General features: G+C 48.0%; 1 protein-coding gene across 3 annotated transcripts in view; it reads left to right on the top strand.

The window, feature by feature from the left end:
• Positions 1–19,992, top strand: part of DLGAP5 (DLG associated protein 5) — a 220,224-nt gene that overhangs the window by 88,590 nt on the left and 111,642 nt on the right. For all 3 annotated transcript variants that reach the window (XM_030214158.1, XM_030214159.1, XM_030214156.1), the window contains exons 10-12: positions 2,129–2,255; positions 3,333–3,418; positions 17,011–17,171. In XM_030214158.1, coding sequence (XP_030070018.1) covers positions 2,129–2,255; positions 3,333–3,418; positions 17,011–17,171 — 374 coding nt within the window. The remainder of the gene's footprint in view (positions 1–2,128; positions 2,256–3,332; positions 3,419–17,010; positions 17,172–19,992) is intronic.

Below are 19,992 nucleotides of genomic sequence, written 5' to 3'. Positions count from 1 at the left end.
TATTTCGGAGTATGCAAAGAATGTTGCAATTGCAAATAGGCATATTTGTCCTTTACCCGTAACCTAAAATCGTCAACGAGCTTCTCATAGGGAACTAGCTCGTTATCTTCATACAACTGTCCCCACATCTCCAATCCCAACTCCGCCCAATTCTGAAAGGGCGTCACTCCTACCCCCGGCTCAAACAGTGGATTATCTGCGATTGGCGCAAGTCGTGAAAAATAGGGCTGACTTGCTGGGAAACAAAGATCCCAGTAGTAAAAGGTGTTCTGAACGACAGGTGGAAAACACTCCACCCGTCCCCTGTGCTTACTAGGAAGCCACATTAGCTGTCCCAACCTACGTGAACCCACCAGAGATTGCTCAATATGAACCCACATCTTGTGACTCTCCCTTCGAAACCATTCTATGGTCTAGCGGGCCTGGGCAGCACAGTGATACCAATATAGATTAGGGACCCCCAACCCACCATCTCGCCGACTTTTGTACAGGAAGTTTCTCGGCAGACGCGGACGCTTCTGGTGCCATATAAAGCTGACTAGTTTGGCTTGTAAGTTAGATAGAAAAGATCTGGAAAGACGCAAAGGAAGTACTTGGAACAAGTACATTAACCTAGGGAGAACATTCATTTTTATGACCGATATCCGCCCAAACCAAGATAGACCAATAGAATTCCAACGATCCAAATCACTCTGAATCGCCTTCTGAATAGCCGGGTAATTAAGATCAAATAACTCAGACAAATTCCAGGGAATCTGAACCCCTAAATATCTAAGATCCCTTAACGCCCATTTAAATACAAAGGATGACCGCAGCGTTTCCAATAATCCTGAAGGCACACGCACTGCCATTCCTGGCTCATATATGGTTTTAACCTCCATCTTAACCATATATCATATAGAAATCATTCATATGTTTTTTTATCGCCTCAGCAGTGCACATGACCAACTTCACTCTTTTATTGGACATTCAACAGCACCCAAATCCTCACTGGCGATATTTTATTAAACTGTTTCTTCATTTACTTATTTAACTGTTCATTTTACTTTTTAATCTCTAAGTTACTTATAAGCAATACTTAACTTGCACTGAGCGGTCAGACCAGGGGTTCAACATGCATGTCGGGCATTGTTGAACCCCTGGTCTGACCGTTCAGTGCAAGTTAAGTATTGCTTATAAGTAACTTAGAGATTAAAAAGTAAAATGAACAGTTAAATAAGTAAATGAAGAAACAGTTTAATAAAATATCGCCAGTGAGGATTTGGGTGCTGTTGAATGTCCAATAAAAGAGTGAAGTTGGTCATGTGCACTGCTGAAGCGATAAAAAATATAAAAAAACATATGAATGATTTCTATATGATATATGGTTAAGGTGGAGGTTAAAACCATATATGAGCCTTGTTAGGGGAGTAGTTACAGTTGAAGGGCTCTTAAAGAGAGAGTTAGTAGTGCCAGGTACGTGCGACTATAATGAGATATTACAGCAGGTAGGGATTCTCTGGTGGTTTTGTCAGGAACAAGCATGCTTATCGGCAATTACTAGCATTATAGTGATGAGCTGCTTTTCAAAGAATATTATTTTTCTAATTTAAGGTATATGATTTTTAACTCTGTCATAGTCACAAATTCTGTTACTTTCCCAAACCTTCGTTCACTTCTACACTGTTAGCTTAACGGGGTTTTAAAAAGGTTTGGATGGTTTCCTAAAAGAAAAGTCCATAAGCCATTATTAAAATGGATTTGGGAAACTCCACTTCTTATTTCTGGGATAAGCAGTATAAAATGTATTGTACTGTTTTGGGATCTTGCCAAGTACTTGTGACCTGGATTGGCTACTGCTGCAAACAGGATACTGGACTTGATGGACCTTCAGTTTGTCCCAGTAAGGCAACACTTATGTACTTACGATGCATTATAGGTCAGATCCCGTGCTGGAGGAAATGCGTACAATACGCACAGAGCATTTGAGGCACTTGTTAGTTTGTATTTTGAAAACATCTGACTTTCTTTTTGCCTCTGTTCTGAGTATTCTAAAAATCCTAACTGATGAAAGGTGCATATAACTATGGTGAAAACTACAAATCGGCATTTATTTTCACTTTTTTCCCATTTTTGTTTGTTTTTAAAGACTTAACTGCAGAAATAAAAGTACCCGTATGTTCAGGGCTTCCTGTGTCTGAAATGATTTTAAAACCTTCGATAAAAGAAAACAAAATCATGTCAGAGGAGTTAAGCCACGATGTGCCGTACTTCCGGTATGTAAAACATTTGCCACTTGCTGCTCACTGGCGCTCTGTTTTTAAACAAAAGCACTAACCCTATCTGCTTTTTATAATATTTGCTTGGTAACAACTGTTCTGAAATGTGACTTAGCACACCACTTAAGTACTTAACCAACATTTAAAAATAAAAATCATGTTGGGGGATAATTAAGGAGAACATGCTATTAGGTGAACAGTCTGAGTTGCATTTTTAAACTATGCTATTAATGCCTTGGAAATGATACGAAAGTACTGTTCAATTTGTTGTGACTTCCTATTATGGGCTAAAGGTTAGCGAAGAGTAGTGAGGGGGGAGAGTTGACTGGATTAACCATTATGGGAGAAGGCGGTTTACATGATGGTGGGAAGAAGCTAATGGGCTCTGGTAGTCAGTGACATGCAGGAAGGAAGATGAATTGCAATTCCACAACAAAAGTAAACTGTGATAGTTGTATTGGAATTAATGCTAACTAGAGCCTTGCCCCAGTGCTATAAGCTTGTGCCTAGAGCGTGCCACTTGCATGCGTGTCAATGGTGTCTTTAACTGGCATTTTTCTTTAGCATGTAACTTCAGGATGTGTATAGATATGGGAGGAGCATGGATAGACCATGAGCATGGCACCAAGAAATGCCTGTAGGCTTTAGAATACTGTCAGTTAAGCATGCCACTTGTAAATTTTAGGTAAGACTGTTTTACACATGACATAAAGGGAGTAGAGGAGTAGCCTAACAGTTAATGCATTGAGCTGAGAAGCTGGGGAACTGGGTTAGATTCCCACTTCAGCTCCTAGGTACTTAACTGCCATTGCTTCAGATGCAAATTCAGATTGTGAGCCCACTAGGGGCAGAAAAAGTACCTGCATATAAGATATGTAAACCGCTTTGGTTGTACCCACAGAAAGGTGATCAGTGTGGGTTTGCGCTAGTATTCTTTAATAACTTAGACATGCCTAAGTGCCATGCTAGAATTGGCACCAAGCACATCCTAAATTGAGGTGCCAAGTTATAGAATTGCCTCCCATATGTATATTTCTAACCTGTGTGTGTGTGTGGTTTTTTTTTTTTCCACAGAGGCACTTTGTGCTCTGAGTCCAAGAGACTGATGTCATTGTGTGTTGAGTGGGAGGAGAAACTTGAATTGGATATTCCAGAGGATGGTACGACACTTTTTGGTTTGTGTATCTTACTGTAATCTCCTGAAATGTCAACACACTATACCAACTTCATGAATGGTCATGCATCTACAGCTTCTATAGGTAGAATGAGACTGCTTAAACAGTAGATGTAGACTGTATGAGTGAGACTAAGAATCTGTCCTGTAAAGCTTGCTGTTTAAAAAAAAAAAAAAAAAAACTTGGGATGAACAACTTAATTAAAATGGCACATTTCTCCTTCCTCCACTTGATCTCAATCAAGCATGTGTGGGGGTGGAAGCAGGAGAACACATGGTGAAGTGTTCTTAAAGTAGCAGGAATTATTGTACCGTATGAGGCATATGAATAGTGTTGTGTATATTTGTGTTCCTCTTGAGAGAGGGGTGTGGGTATAGGTTTGTGTCATGCGGAGTCTGGGGGGAGGAGGGAAGGTGTGTGCCTATGTGCCTCTTGGCTTATAGATATTCTGCCACCTTTTTCATCCTTCCTACCCTGAACTCTTCTCTGCCCCTCACAGTTTTAATCTTTGTTACTGGCCTGAGGACACAAACAGGATCTGTGCTGTAGCAGCCCTTTCTCTGCTGGCAGACTCGGGGCCAGATGCACAAAACCTAACAAGCCAGCAACGTGGTTTTTACACTGGTTCTAGCCAGTTTAGCAAGCACGGAGTTCAGTGAGACATGCACAAAATGGTTCTGCGAGCTCTTTTCCTGTCACAGTAGCAGTTAACGAAAATGGAAAGCAAAGTTATTATAATGAGCTAATTACATACAAATGTGCATGCAATGCAGTGCACAACCATTTTTCGACCAATGCACAGAAGCATCCCCTACCTTTTACAGTTGAAAATTTAATGGAAAGTCTGGAGCTGACAGTTCTTGCAAGTACTCCACAGCTGCAGGGAAATAGAAAAGGTGTTCGGTAAGAGGATGAAAGTGGAAAAGCCTTCCTTATTTATGCTTGCGACTCCTCATTATACAGCAAGGCTGCTGCCACATTTCAATCTTCGTACTGCCCCTGGAAACCGCACAACACACACAAGAGAAAGGAGAGAAGTGGTTCTGAAAAAAGCTGCCGCTTTGCTTCTTTCTCCTCCAAATCAGCAGTGTGGAGAAAATAAAGCTGCAGTCCCTGAAATATATTTCACCTTTGGTTGTCTGTTGCCATTTAAATATGCCGGAATTGTAAATACCCACAGAACTGAAAACATCTCAATGGTGGTTCCTTAGCATCCCTCCGAGCCAGCTCAGAATGTGACTGATGGGTTGTGCACGCCTTCCAGTAGGTGGAGACCGATAACTCTGACTCTAGAGAGCGCCTTGCCAGCTAGAGACCGATTCAGTATTCTCAGTCTCCAGCGGGTGGAAGGTGGTGAGCCTTCAGTCTCCTTATTTTTTTTCTGCTTTCTTTTCCTATTTTTTTTATGTTAGAACTGCTGATATTTTAAGGATAGCTGCGATTTATTCTTCTCAGGAGTATTTTTCTCTATTCTGTGCATCTGCTGTCTTTGCCTGGCTGTGGAGGCTGAGGCCCATGGGGGTCTCTGTTAGCCTCGGGTCTGTTATACTCTGGTGACCAGGTTCCTTTCCCCGTCCTTCCTATTGTCAGCGAGGTACGCTTCTTATTGGAGTAATTGCCTCAGTCTCTTGGGGGAAGAGCTGTTTAAGGCAGGGAGAGGCAGTTGCTTTTAAAAGAAAAAAAAAAAAAAAAAAAAGCAAAGCTTTTTAGTAGAGGTGCAAACAAGCAAGGCAGCTCCCTTTCCTCCCTTTGTTGCAGCTAGCCTCGGTTTCTAAATTTGTTTGCTCCGGCGTTGCAGGGGTTCTCGCTTAAAAAAAAAAAAAAAAGCCGCGCCACTGTTTCTCAGCGTGATTTCAGAGAAACACTGCCGCTATGCAGTGTGGCAGCGGCTATCTGGGAGCGAGCGGATGCTGTAAATATTGCACAGCATTGGAAAGGATAAACCGCCGGCTCTGGTTTTGTCAGGAACCTCCACCATCTTGCCTTCTCTGTCTTTGCCAGCTGATCAGCTTCCCTCTCTGCCATTTCTTTCAGCGGAGCAGGCTGCAGGGAGTCTTTCTATTCTACCAGCAGAATCAGAAGGGGGTCCTCCTGCTGAATTTGTCCTGCAGATGTACAAAGCTTTTCTTTTGCACAAATTAGGCCCTTCTTCAGTTCCTTTGAGAAGGTCTTTGGAGGGTCAGATGGTCTCTGCTTAGCTTCCTAGGGAGTTCTGGGATCTGGAAGAAGACCTGAGTTCTGATCTAGACCAGAAAATGCCCTTCAGGAAATCTTGCATTTTTTAAGTGACGAACAGGTTGTTGAAGATTCTGGTCAGGTAGACACAGGTGCTAAGTCTCTCCTCCCGGGGGCAGATCCTTCAGTGGTTATGATTTTTCACAAAGAGATTTACAAGAGCTAATTTCTTTGGTGTCCACTACTTTATGTTTTGAGGAGGAGCCCCCTGCTGTAGAGGGACATAAGGTGGATCTCCTAGTGAAGGACAATGAAAGGCCTGGTGAGACCTTTCCTATGCACCAAGCTACAAAAGCATCATTCAGGTGTAGTGGGATGTGCTGGATTCTTCTTTTAGACTCGCTAAGTCTATGGTTTGTCTCTATCCTGCCCCTGATTCAGACAAATCTCTTCTTAAGCCTCTGGTTTTAAGTTGCGGTAGTCTTGGTGGTTGCTAAGAGGAATACAGTTCCCGTGGATGCCGGCACTGCGCTTAAGGATGTTCAGGATCACCGTATGGAGGCTTTGTTAAAGAGTAGTTTTGATGTCTCTGCTTTAGCAGTGCAGGCAGCTATTTGTGGTTCGTTAGTAGCTAGACCTTGCTTTTTCTGGTTAGAGAACGTCTTGGATAGAAAGCTCAGTAGATTTCCTTTTCGGGGTTCTCATTTTAGTGAAGAGTTGGACAAGTTGGTCTGCAGTTTGGGAGATACTAAGGTACCGTGGCTTCCTGAGGACCGTCCTAGGGCATTGAGGGGCAGTCTCTTTTCGGACCACAGTCAGAGATGCGATTTTCAACGCTATAGATCAGGTAGAGTGGCTCCTGTTCAGTGGTCCCAGTTCTTTCAGAGAAATCGGGCCTTTTGCGGAAGCTTGAAGGGGGAGGCAGAGACACAAGAGCCTCCTTTCCAGTCTACCGCTTGTCCTATGATGAAGGTTTCCGGGCCCAGCCTCTGGTTCCTGTGGGAGCTCGCTTAGCACAGTTTTATTGGAAGTGGGCCCAGATTACCTTCGATCAGGAGGTTATTCTAGAAGTGTACGCATTAGAATTTGCGCATCATCTTCCAGACGCCTTCCTTCCTGCAGATTCTCTGTTGTTCCTGCCTCAAGTCAAGCATGGTCAGGGACATTCTAAAAAGGCTTCTCAATCTTCAAGCTATTTGTCCAGTTCCCTCTTCGGAGCTCTGATAGGTACGGCATTCCATTTACTTCGTCGTCCTAAAGAGAGTAGGTTGTTTCAGACCGAATCTGGATCTCAGAGCAGTCAATCGGGCTCTCAGATTATCCAGTTTTCGCATGGAGACTCTTCCCTATGTCATAGTGGCAGTTCAGGCTGGAGAGTTTTTGACTACGCTAGATCTAACAGGCCTATCTCAACATTCCTATTAAGCCCATGCATCAACGTTTTCTGCGCTTTGCGGTTTTAGGCAAGCATTATCAGCGGGCACTGCCCTTCGGTCTAGCTACAGCCCCACGCATGTTTACAAAAGTTATGGTGGTTGTAGCAGTGGCTCTCAGGGAAGGGAATTCTAGTTCATCCTTACCTGGATTATTTGGCTGATCAGAGTGAAGTCATATCAAGAGTCTACAAGTCAAGGATCGTGTGGTGCAGTTCCTACAATTCCTTGGTTGGGTAGTCAACTCGCAAAAGAGTCATCTGCAGCCATCTCAGTCCCTGGATTATTTGGGGGTGTGCTTCGACACTTGGCAGGCCCGAATTCTCAAGTTACAGTTGCAAATTCGACAGTTTCTGCAGAGATTGGTGCCGTATGCAAGGGACTCTCCAAGTGTTGGGCTCCATGACAGCGACAGTAGAGGCGATGCCTTGGGCCAGAGCACACATGAGATCTCTTCAGAAGTCCCTTCTCTCCAGGTGGTTGCCGCAGAGGGATCCCCTGCAGACCAAATTGCCAGCGCAGGAGTGCGTCAGCCTCTGCTGGTGGCTTTGGGTGACCAGTCTATTCAAGGGGATGCCTCTGGATCTGCCATGGTGGATAGTAGTCACGACAGATACCAGAGCGATTTGGTTGTCGCTAGTAGCGTTTCATCCTCTGCTGGCAGACGAATCATTTCGCATCATGTCATCAATTGATAAGAGGCGACATGGAGTCACCAGTGGGAACAGGAAACAGCACAGCTCATGAATTGGGCGGAATTGCATCTGGTCGATCTTTTGGCATGACATGTAGCGGGGACAGAATATTCAGGCAGACTTTCTCAGTTGCAACACTCTGGATCCCGGGGATTGAGCTCTCAGCGAGGTGGCGTTTCAGTCGTAGATTGCTGGGGGCTTCCGGTCATGGATCTCTTCGCCTCCAATTTCAATACGAAGGTGCTGCTGTACTTCAGTCGCAGAAAAGATTTCAGGGAATGGATGCATTTTTTCAGCCTTGGCCAGCAGGGCTTCTCTACTCGTTTCCCCCATGGCATCTAATAGGGCATATACTTCAGAAGGTTGAGGTGCACAGGGAACTGGGTGATCTTGGTGACACTGGATTGGCCCTGCAGACCTTGGTACACTGATCTCCTGCATATTCTCATCAATCCATATCTCAAGTTTCCAAAGGTTCGCAGTCTCTTGGTCCAGTGGCTCATCCAGACCCGGGTCGATTTTTGTCTTACAGCTTGGCTCTTGAGTGGGCGCGGTTGACAAAGAGAGGTTACTCAATGTACATAAGTATTGCCATACTGGAACAGACCAAAGGTCCATCAAGCCCAGCATCTTGTTTCCAGCAGTGGCCAATCCAGGTCACAAATACCTGGGAAGATCCCAAAAAAGTACAAAATATTTTATGCTGCTTATCCCAGAAGCAGTGGATTTTCCCCAAGTCCATTTTAATAATGGTGTATGGATTTTTCCTTTAGGAAGCTGTCCAAACCTTTTTTTTTTTTTTTTAACCCCGTTAAGCTAAATCAATCACCTTTACCAGCAAACTGGCTGAAGTCCACAGACATAGCTTGCACATTCTCTGGCAACGAATTCCAGAGTTTAATTACATGTTGAGTGAAGAAAATTTTTCTCAGATTTGTTTTAAATTTATTACTTTGTAGCTTCATTGCATACCCCCTAGTCCTAGTATTTTTGGAAAGCGTAAACAGACGCTTCACATCTACCTGTTCAACTCCACTCATTATTTATAGACCTCTATTATATCTCCCCCTCAGCCGCCTTTTCTCCAAGCTGAAGAGCCCTAGCTGCTTTAGCCTTTCCTCATAGGGAAGCTTGCCCATTCCCTTTATCATTTTTGGTGCCCTTCTCTGCACCTTTTCTAATTCCACTATATATATATATTTTTTTTTTGAGATATGGTTGCCACGATGCTTCAGTCATGGCGTATGTCTACTTTCCTTAATTATGTCAGAGAGTTTTCGAGGCTTGGTGTGCTGATCTGAACATCTCTCCCTTTTGCACTTCTGTGGTGCAAATCTTTACAACAAGGTTTTGACAAAGGCCTGGCACTGGCCTCGTTTAAAGGTCAAATTGTGGACTATTTTTGGGGGTACGTTCAGGGGAAAGCACTAGCTAGCCATCCGGATATTTCTTAGTTTTTACAAGGGGTGGGCCTCATATGTCCTCCCTCCCGGACTATCTTTCTGCTATGGGATCTTAATTTAGTTCTCTCGGTTCTCATTGTCACCCTTTGAGCCTTTGGCATCCTGTTCTTTGAAGGAGTTGACGCTTAAAGCGATATCTTTGGTAGCCATTGCCTCTGCTAGGAGGGTGTCGGAGTTGCAGTCCCTTTCTTGTCATTCTCCATTTTGGGAGGTTACTAAGGACCGGCTGGTGTTACGACCCATTTCTTCTTTTCTCCCTAAGGTTTTGTCTAGATTTAATTTGTCTGTGGTTTGCCTGTTCTAGGTTCTTCCTCTGGGTCGGAGGATCAGAGTCGTTTGAATTGTCTCGATGTCAGGAGGGTCCTGAAACACTATTTGAAGACTATGGAAGGATTTCATCGGATGGATTGTTTCTGCTGATTGGAGGTTCTCTAAGGGGTTTGTGTCTTCTAAACCCACTATTTTTAGGTGGCTTAGAGATGATAGCTCCCGCATACCTTCTGTCTGGGAAACCGATACCTGAAGGGGTGAAAGCGCACTCGACCAGAGGACAGGTGGTGTCTTGGACAGAGCTCTTTCTGGTTCTCCCTTTGAAAAATCTGTATAGCAGCGATTCCTTACGTTACTTCTTGAAGCATTGGATGGACAGAGTTGTCAGGACACAGTTTTTGGTGCGAGCGTTCTCGCGGCCGGTTTACTAGGGTCCCTCCCGTGAAGGTACTGGTTTGTTTCTTCCCATCAGGCACACTCTGGGCCGGTCCAGAGGGACGCTAAGAAAGGAGAAAATTCGTTCTTACCTACTAATTTGCTTTCCTTTAGTCCCTCTGGACTAGCCCAGATTCCTCCCTCGTGCTTATTCACCATGTGGAAGTTTGTTTTTCATTTCGGGCTGCGTTGTACGTTTGCAGTTGCTTTGTTGCAAAAAAATAAATTAAACAATGTGCAGTACATATATTTGTTTTTCCATAAGGCACATTAAACAAGAGGCAAATGCTCTTTGTTAGTCTGGTGCCAGTGGCGGCTCAGATTTACGATGCACAGAATGTAGCTCTTCTCTATTCTGCTTTGTTACGATAATACTGCATCTGTCTCTAGCTGGCAAAGGCTCTTATTGGCTCTCTCTGGAGTCATAGTTCTCAGTCTCTACCTGCTGGAAGGCATGCACAACCCATCAGTCACACTTTGGGCTGATCAGGGAGACTAAAGGAAAGCAAATTAGCAGGTAAGAACTAATTTCTCCTTACCTCAGTGCTCGGGGTCTGCTTGTCAGTCACTGCTGAAGCACACCCCCTTCACCAAGCACAAAATAAAGTACACTGACTTTCATACATACAGCTTCTTTGTGTGTATACAAGCACCACTGTGAGCATGCACAGAGCAGCCTCACTTAGAAACTGGCTATTCCATATCATCATGCTGATCAATCCATAGACTGGTGGGTTGTGTCCATCTACCAGCAGGTGGAGATAGAGAGCAATCCTTTTGCCTCCCTATATGTGGTCATGTGCTGCCGGAAACTCCTCAGTATGTTCTCTATCTCAGCAGGTGGTGGTCACACACAGCAGCAGCTCTGGCTAGGTCTCCAAGCCTAATTTTAGGTTTTGTTGAGTACCTGGGGTTGAGGGCTCTTCTTGAGCAAGTGCAAACCTGGTGGCGCCAGGTCCCTCCTTTTCTCCCCCCTCCCGCTGGCTCCGTTAAAAAGAAAATAATAAAAATTTTGGACGTCCTTAAGGGTGTTTATTTCGACGTTTATTTAAACGTTTATTGTAGCTACTCACTGGGACACCAGGTCGTTACAGCTCGGAGCGAGAAGCAGGTAATTTTTACCTTTTTAGAGCGGGCAGGGGGTTCCCCGATCGATCTCCACGTGGCCTATGGCGTCGGAGGGCGAGGGCGCGAAGAATCGCTCCCCGGACCGCGTGTGCGCTTCTAGCGGGAATGCGGGGGTCTTAAAGTCTGATTCGCCCTTGTTGGGTGTCAGTTCGGAGGCCGGTCAGTGTCCCGGGTCTTCCTCCGGTGCGGCAGTTTTTCCCGCCATAAACGCCCATCCTCCGCTGCTCGCCTCCGCTATCTTGGCTGGCCACTCTGCTCGGACGGCTTCTTCTTGGGCCGCCCTTGAGCTGGGAGACGTTAATGCCATGGCCGGCCATGATTTGGGCGACGGCAAAAAAGCGGCTAAAGTTAAACGCCGTTCTTCCCGCGCGGCTCCTTCGCGGAGTGTCGCGCCGGACGCCATCTTGGATGCGCAGCATGTTTCTCCCCCGCTCTTGCGAGCGCCGGTTGAGGGTGCGTCTAGGGCTGTGGCCCAGGCTGCTGAAGTGCACAGTCTGGGGGGTTTCTCCCCCGAATTTATTTTGCTGCTGCATCAGGCCTTCCTTATGCAAAACGCTGCCCCTTCTCCCTTGTCCGATAAAGGGGTTGAGGCCCCCGGAAGTAAACGCCCTCGGGTGGATTCCCAGGCCTTAGAGGACTCTGTTTCCTCTGATGTAGATGAGGGCAGCGTATCTGAGTTCTCCCAACGGTCCTTTGGGGATTCCTTGGAGGAGACGGATTCCCGCTCGGATGGAGCGGATGACCCCTCTGCAGTGCGGATCTTTCGCTCAGAGGATTTGCCCAACCTGTTAGCGCAGGCCATGAGCATTTTGAAGATTTCCTCTCCAGAGGACGTCTCTCCCTCAGCCCCTGTTGGCTCCGCCATTATGGTAGGGACGAAGCGCCCGCCTAGAACCTTCCACGTGCATGATGCCATGCACACCTTAATTTCGGCTCAATGGGATGTCCGGAAGCGAGCCTCAAAGTGGCTAGGGCTATGTCCAGCCTCTATCCTTTGCCTGAAAGTGAACAGGAGGCCTTTCTTTGGCCTACCGTGGATTCTTTAATCACTGCGGTGACTAAGAAAACGGCGTTGCCGGTGGAAGGTGGCACGGCCCTAAAGGACACCCAAGACAGAAGATTGGAGGCGGCCTTAAGGTCGTCCTTCGAGGCGGCTGCCTTAAGTTTGCAGGCCTCAGTTTGCGGCTCCTACGTGGCCAGGGCCTGCGTGACGATTGTGCAGCGGTCTTCCCCCTCGGATCCTTCCTTGAGGGCTGATTGGCCGGCCCTGGAATCGGGTTTGGCTTATTTGGCAGACTTACTGTATGATGTCTTGAGAGCCTCAGCTAAAGGTATGGCTCAGACAGTCTCTGCGCGGCGGTGGCTTTGGCTGAAACATTGGTCTGCGGACCACGCCTCTAAGTCCCGCCTGGCTAAGTTGCCTTTTAAAGGCAAGCTGCTCTTTGGGGTCGAGCTGGACAAAATTGTGACCGATCTCGGCACGTCTAAGGGCAAGAGGTTACCAGAGGTCAGGGCTCGGGCCAGTGCTCGCCCCGGTATCTCCAGAGGACGGTTTCAGGAAGCCTGTCGGTACCGCCCGGGCAAGTCGGGCTCCTCTGCCCCCTCTTCCTTCAAGAGGAACTTCTCCCCCAAGCAGCATTCCTTTCGCAGAGACCGCCGTCCCGGAGGTGTGCCCTCCGGTCCTCCCCCAGGGTCTCGTACCCAATGACGGGGTCCTGGTCCATGGCCCAGTGCAGATTGGAGGACGCCTGTCCTCGTTTCTGGGCGAGTGGACCAGGGTAACTTCAGACGCTTGGGTGCTGGAAGTCATCAGAGACGGCTACAAGCTAGAGTTCTGCCGACCCTTAAGAGACGGGTTTGTACTCTCTCCCTGCAAGTCTCCGGTCAAAGCTGTGGCAGTGCAGCAGACCTTGGACAATCTGATCCGCCTGGGTGCGGTCGTTCCGGTGCCAGAAAATCAGCTTGGCAAGGGACGTTACTCCATTTACTTTGTGGTACCAAAGAAAGGAGGTTCTGTACGGCCTATCATCGACCTCAAAGGGGTCAATCGGGCCTTGAAAGTTCGGCACTTTCGCATGGAGACTCTCCGCTCTGTTATAGCGGCAGTGAAGGCAGGGGAGTTCCTGGCATTCTTGGACATCAAGGAAGCGTACTTGCATATTCCTATCTGGCCTCCTCATCAACGCTTTCTGCGTTTTGCAGTCCTGGGCCGACACTTCCAGTTCAGAGCCCTCCCGTTCGGGTTGGCTACTGCTCCGCGGACCTTCTCCAAAGTAATGGTGGTCATCGCGGCCTTCCTGCGAAAGGAAGGAGTACAAGTCCATCCTTATCTGGACGACTGGTTGATCCGAGCCCCCTCTTATGCAGAGTGCGGCAAAGCTGTGGACCGGGTGATTGCTCTTTTGAGCTCCCTGGGGTGGATCATCAACTGGGAGAAAAGCCAGCTGCACCCGACTCAGTCCCTGGAGTATCTGGGAGTTCGATTCGACACCCAAGTGGGCAGAGTGTTCCTGCCGGACAATCGGATTGTCAAACTTCAGGCTCAGGTGGACCAGTTCCTAGTAGCCTCTCCGCTTCGGGCTTGGGACTATGTGCAGCTGTTGGGCTCTATGACGGCCACGATGGAAGTAGTGCCCTGGGCCAGGGCTCATATGAGACCACTACAACACTCTCTGCTGCAGCGCTGGACTCCGGTGTCGGAGGATTATGCTGTGCGCCTTCCCTTGGACCCAGCAGTGCGCAAGGCGCTGAGCTGGTGGCTGAAGACAGGCAAGTTGTCTGCAGGGATGCCTCTTGTGACCCCGGAGTGGATTGTCGTCACGACGGACGCCTCTTTGACGGGCTGGGGAGCCCACTGCTTGGGAAGGACAGCGCAGGGGCTCTGGTCTCCTGCAGAGGCAAAGTGGTCTATCAACCTCCTGGAACTCAGAGCCATTCGGTTGGCGCTTTTGGAGTTCCTCCCGGTACTGGCATTGAAGCCAGTACGGGTCCTGTCGGACAATGCCACGGCTGTGGCCTATGTCAACCGCCAGGGAGGTACCAAGAGCGCCCCTCTAACCAAGGAAGCCATGAATCTATGCCAGTGGGCGGAAGCGAACCTGGAACAGCTGTCAGCGGCCCACATTGCCGGAGTCATGAATGTCAAGGCGGACTTTCTCAGTCGCCATACCTTGGATCCCGGAGAGTGGCAGTTATCGGCTCAGGCGTTCTTGGACATCACGAAGCTGGGGCCAGCCGAGCCTAGATCTGATGGCGTCATCGGCCAATTGCCAAGTGCCGCGCTTTTTCAGCAGAGGACGGGACCCTCGATCCCTGGGAGTAGATGCTCTTCTCCAACAGTGGCCGACACAGGAGCTTCTCTATGTGTTCACGCCCTGGCCCATGTTGGGCAGGGTACTAGACCGGGTGGCAAAGCATCCGGGCCGAATAATCCTGGTGGGTCCGGACTGGCCCAGACGTCCCTGGTATGCGGACTTGATCAGGCTTTCAGTGGACGACCCTCTGCGGCTGCCAGTGGAGCAGGGCCTGTTGCATCAGGGTCCCGTGGTGATGGAGGATCCCTCCCCCTTTGGTCTTACGGCCTGGCTATTGAGCGGCAGCGTCTGAGGAAGAAGGGCTTCTCAGACAAGGTCATCGCCACTATGCTGAGAGCGAGGAAGCGCTCTACTTCTACTGCTTACGCCAGTGTTTGGCGTACCTTTGCAGCGTGGTGTGAAGCAGGCTCACTTTCTCCCTTCACTGCTCCAATTTCTTCAGTGCTGGCGTTCCTGCAAGAAGGTCTGGAGAAAGGCCTGTCGCTCAGTTCCCTTAAAGTCCAGGTAGCGGCTCTGGCTTACTTCAGGGGCTGCCTGAAGGGTGCTTCCCTGGCTTCGCAGCCAGATGTGGTACGTTTTCTCAAGGGAGTTAATCACCTGCGCCCTCCTCTGCACTCAGTGGTGCCTGCATGGAATCTCAACCTGGTGCTAAGAGCCTTGCAGAAGCCGCCTTTTGAACCCTTGTCGAGGGCATCTCTGAAAGACCTGACGTTGAAAGCAGTCTTTTTGGTGGCTATCACTTCAGCCAGAAGAGTTTCCGAGCTCCAGGCACTCTCATGTCGAGAGCCTTTTCTGCAGTTCACTGAGGCAGGAGTGACTATTCGCACAGTGCCTTCCTTCCTACCCAAGATTGTTTCTCACTTCCATGTGAATCAGCAGCTCTGTCTTCCTTCCTTTCGTAGGGAGGACTACCCAGAGGAATACTCTGCTCTCAAATTTCTGGATGTGAGACGAGTCATCATCAGATACTTGGAAGTGACCAATGATTTCCGGAAATCAGATCATCTGTTTGTCCTGTTTGCAGGTCCTCGTAAGGGTCTGCAGGCTGCTAAGCCTACAGTGGCAAGATGGGTCAAGGAAGCCATTGCAGCGGCTTATGTGGCCGCGGGGAAGGTGCCGCCTATTCAGCTGAAGGCTCACTCCACTAGAGCTCAGGCGGCCTCGATGGCAGAGGCCGGGTCCGTCTCCTTGGAAGAGATATGCAAGGCGGCAACTTGGGCATCGGCCCATACCTTCTCCAGGCATTACCGCTTGACTGTGGCTGCTCGGGCGGAGGCCCGGTTTGGAGCTTCAGTGTTGCGGTCAGGGATTTCAATGTCCCGCCCTGGGTGAGTACTGCTTCGGTACATCCCACCAGTCTATGGATTGATCAGCATGATGATATGGAAGGTAAAATTATGTATCGTACCTGATAATTTTCTTTCCATTAATCATAGCTGATCAATCCATAGCCCCTCCCAGGTATCTGTACTGTTTATATTCTGGTTGCATTTCAGGTTCAAGTTTAGTCTTCAGTTCCTGTTCAGGAGGACTTCGTGTTCAAGTTTTTTCAATTGGATTCTTCAAGAGTTGAGACAAGTTTGTGTTACAGTGAGCTGCTGCATTCCTCTCCCCTCCGTTTTCGGGGCTGGATTAAGACATAAATTCTGCCGGCGCTCCCTCCCACTTCGTTCGGCTGTAGGGCAGCTTTGTATCCCTCCCGCTTCGGCGGTGTTAGGGTCAGTCAGCTCCTCCCGCGGTTGCGGTTGCAGGATAAGCCAGATCCCCCCGCATCGGCGGGGTGGTGTCCCTCCCCCGCTCCGCGGGGATGAGCTGGACGGATTCCCCTCCCCCACTTGTGTGGGGATGAGCTGGGTTAATTCCCCTCCCCCGTTTCGGCGGTGGTGAGCTGGGCAGAGTGTCCCTTTGTGGGTGTAATTCTCTAAGTGCTGAGTCCTGCGGATGGAGCTTGGATATCGACATACTGAGGAGTTTCCGGCAGCACATGACCACATATAGGGAGGCAAAAGGTTTGCTTATCTCCACCTGCTGGTAGATGGACACAACCCACCAGTCTATGGATTGATCAGCTATGATTAATGGAAAGAAAATTATCAGGTATGATACATAATTTTACCTTCTGCATATGCTCAGCTGGCTGACTCTCCCCCCCCCCCCCACCCCCCATTGCATGCAAATGAACTGATCACAAAAGCAGCGACCAGCTCATTTGCATGCAATTTGCTTTTGGGAATACCTCTGTATTTCCAAATCAGTAAATTTTACCGAGGTGGAAATACAGAGGAAATCTTTATGGGGACCTTAGTGCATTTGGCTGTGAGTTCCTCTTTTACAGCTCTTAAACTTAGCACCACCTATGCATGCAGATGGACCGTCCCCAGTAGAGGCAATTGCTCTGGTAAAATGCACCAAAAATAGTCTTGTTGGGTAGCATTTCAGTGCAATGTTGCTTAAGGTTTTGTTGTGTTGGTTTTTTTTTTTTTTTTTTTTTGTTAAATGAGAATTTGTAGGCATTCCCAGCATATCTGAAGGAGATCTGACAAACTCGGTTCTTAAATATTTGATCTACCCTAAAAAATTATAAAAGCAAATCATAAGTTCAGAGTTGCTATAACTATTGGAATGTTAATATTTTTTAATGTATCCTTTTTATCCCTACATCAGCAAAATCTCTTATTCGTACAACTGTTGGTCAAACAAGACTTTTAATGATGGAAAGGTTTAAACAGTTTGAAGGGTTGGTGGATGACTGTGAATTTAAACGTGGTGAAAAAGATACAACTTGCACAGACCTTGATGGCTTTTGGGATATGGTCAGCTTTCAGGTACTTTTAAATTTATAATTTTGTGGCAGAAATGGTACCAATTTTAAAAGGTGTTTTTTTTAAAACTGAAAATGAAAGGAAATACTAATTTGTAACAGAATCATGTTACTATCAATTATGCTAGAATGAGAGAAGCTGTTAATTATAGAATGCAGATCCACAAGCAATAAACAGTATGACACAGTAAACCAATTACTGATGATCACAGCTATGCTCACTCATGTACCTTTTCATAACAGTTGCATTTTATGTAAGTCTTATATTCTGCCACTGCCTTCGGATCTCGTAAAACTAAGACACAACGACTTGGACTTAAAAATTCACAATCCAGATCAATTCTCTGTAACATTCCTGCTGAAGTACAGCTACTTTATATGATTCTTTAACTACTGTCCTAATAATTTTCAGCAACCAGGTCCCATGTGATTCCTGCTTCTATGCTTTGTTTTGTGTGTGTTTGGGGGGGGGGGGGGGGGCTGAATGCAAAAAATGGTTGAGGAAGTTCCCTTAATACTACTATTATTTCTATAGCGCTACAAGACAATGCAGTAGAAGGCATGTGATAAATCTAGTACTGAAAAACATTTATGGTCTTTGCCTTCCCCCTGCAATCGCAGTTGAGTGGAATCGGGGACAACTGGGAACTCGTTTCTATTAATTTGGTCCAAGATTTGCAGGACGTAATCTCCATTTCCCATTTGACTTTTCATTGGACAAATTGGGGTATTGTATGGACTAGATGTCCTATACAGTGTCCCATGTTGGACCAAATTCCAATGCCTCTTGTACTCTTTAGGCTCTGGTTCTTCTATTATTTTTTATTACTGCTGTTGCCCTCCCATAATTAGTGCATATGTGCATTTTTTATATGAAAACATGTCATTCCATAGCGTCCCAGATCAATCCAGAGACTTGTGGGTTATGCCCCTCCTCTAGCAGGTTAGATAAAGAGAACTCAGAAGTTTCCCTCTAGAGGGCATGAGCAGCCATCCTAACTTCAGTATTCTCTCTATCTAGCAGGTAGAAGGGAGCATACAGTGCAGCTCTGTGATCTAAGGCTCCTATCCCGTTTCCTCGGGTGTGTTGAGCTCTTGGTGGGGTTGAGCACATTTTGGGATACACCTGGTGGGTGCCAGGTCCATACCCTTCTCCCCCTCTCAGCCTGAGGAATTTCCAGAAATTGACTGTGTAGTCTCCTGCCTCTTTAAAAAAAAAAAAAAAAAAAGAATTTCAAATTGCGACTGAACTCTCCCACAGCACAGTCTGAAATTTGCCTGGTGCTGAGAAGCTTTTCCTTTCAGATTACCTGGAACATGAGCAGGGCTGTGGCTGAGGACGTAAGTAAGGCTGTTAAGCCATGTCAGTTCCGTTGGAATCGGTTAAGCGCTGTTCGCGCTGCGGGGCACGGAGGTCGGCGTCAGGGGCCTGCGAGGCTTGTTCCGTGGGATTGGTGAAGCCCGGTTCGGAGCAAGAGGACCCGCGGGTTGGGCTCCGGTGCGACAGAAGGCAGCGATGCGGGCTTGGTGGGAAAAGTTAGGCTCGGGTCGGCGCGTGCCTCCGCCAGCGCCATTTTCTCTCTGGGGTCTTCGGTGCAGGAGAGTGTAACAGCGGGGTCAGCTGGAATCGCGGCAGCCAAAGCCGGCGTGGTTTCTATCCCGGAGCCATCAGTCATGGGGGGGTTTTCCCCCGAGTTTGTGCTTATGCACAACGCGTTTTTGCTCTACTGTGAGGGCGAGCGGCAGCCGGTGGCCATTTTAGGGGGTCCTGTTGCTTCGTGCTCGGACCTGATTCAGAAGCCTTCAAAGAGGTCCCATGTGGATTTTGAAGATCCCGCGGGCGACGATTCGGGACGCTCGGACTTCGAGGGTGACCCGGGGTCAGGAGTGTCATGTCCAGAGACCCTGGAAGTCGGAGAGCTCCCCGCGGGTGAGGGGGATGACCCCACCGTGGCGAGACTGTTTAGAAGAGAGGAGCTCCATGCCCTTATAGTTCAGGCATTGCAAGTTTTGAATTTGTCGGCCCCGGAGCCCACGATCCTGGTCGCGGTTAGCTCTTCCATCATGTCGGGCACTAGAGATCCGCCGAGGTCTTTTTATATTCATAAGGCTATGCAGGTACTCATTCGGGCTCAATGGGATTTCCCAGAGGCTAGTCTGCGGGTAGCTCGAGCTATGGGCAAGCTTTGTCCATTGAGACAGGAGGATTTGGAGTCCTTGCGGCTGCCGGTGGTAGACTCCTTGATTTCGGCAGTAGCTAAGAAGACCGCATTACCCGTAGAGGATGGTGCGGCTCTCAGGGACCCACAGGAGAAAAAGCTCGAGGCGGCGGTCAAGTCTTCGTTTGAAGTGGCTGCTTTGACCTTGCAGGCCTTGGTATGCGGCTAGAGCGTGCTTGTCTTGGGTACAGAAGGCGGCGTCCCCGGATGACCTGATTGAAGTTCTTACGCTCCTTGAGTCGGGGTTGACATATTTGGCTGATCCCTTATACGATATTCTTCGGGCCTCCGCTAAGGGAGTTTCTTTGGCGGTGTCGGCTAGGCGCTGGATTTGGTTGAAGCATTGAGCCGCTGATCTGCCTTCTAAGTCTCGGTTGGCCCGGTTGCCCTTTAAGGGAAGACTCCTGTTTGGTCAGGAACTAGAACAGATTGTGAAGGATCTTGGTGATTCCAAGGGTCGGCTGCCAGAGGACAGATCTAAGGCGCAGGCGAGAATGTTTTGTCCGCGTTTTAAGGAAGCAAAAAGGTATAGGCCTGGTAGAGTCGGGGGATTTCAAAAGTCCCGGTTTTCTCAGAAGCAGCAGCAGCCCTTTCGTCAGGAGCACA

Source organism: Microcaecilia unicolor, chromosome 9, assembly GCF_901765095.1.
Source record: "Microcaecilia unicolor chromosome 9, aMicUni1.1, whole genome shotgun sequence".
NCBI classification, from domain to species: Eukaryota; Metazoa; Chordata; class Amphibia; order Gymnophiona; family Siphonopidae; genus Microcaecilia; species Microcaecilia unicolor.
The sequence above is the reverse complement of the archived record's forward strand: the minus strand, read 5'-3'. Positions and strand labels throughout refer to the sequence as shown.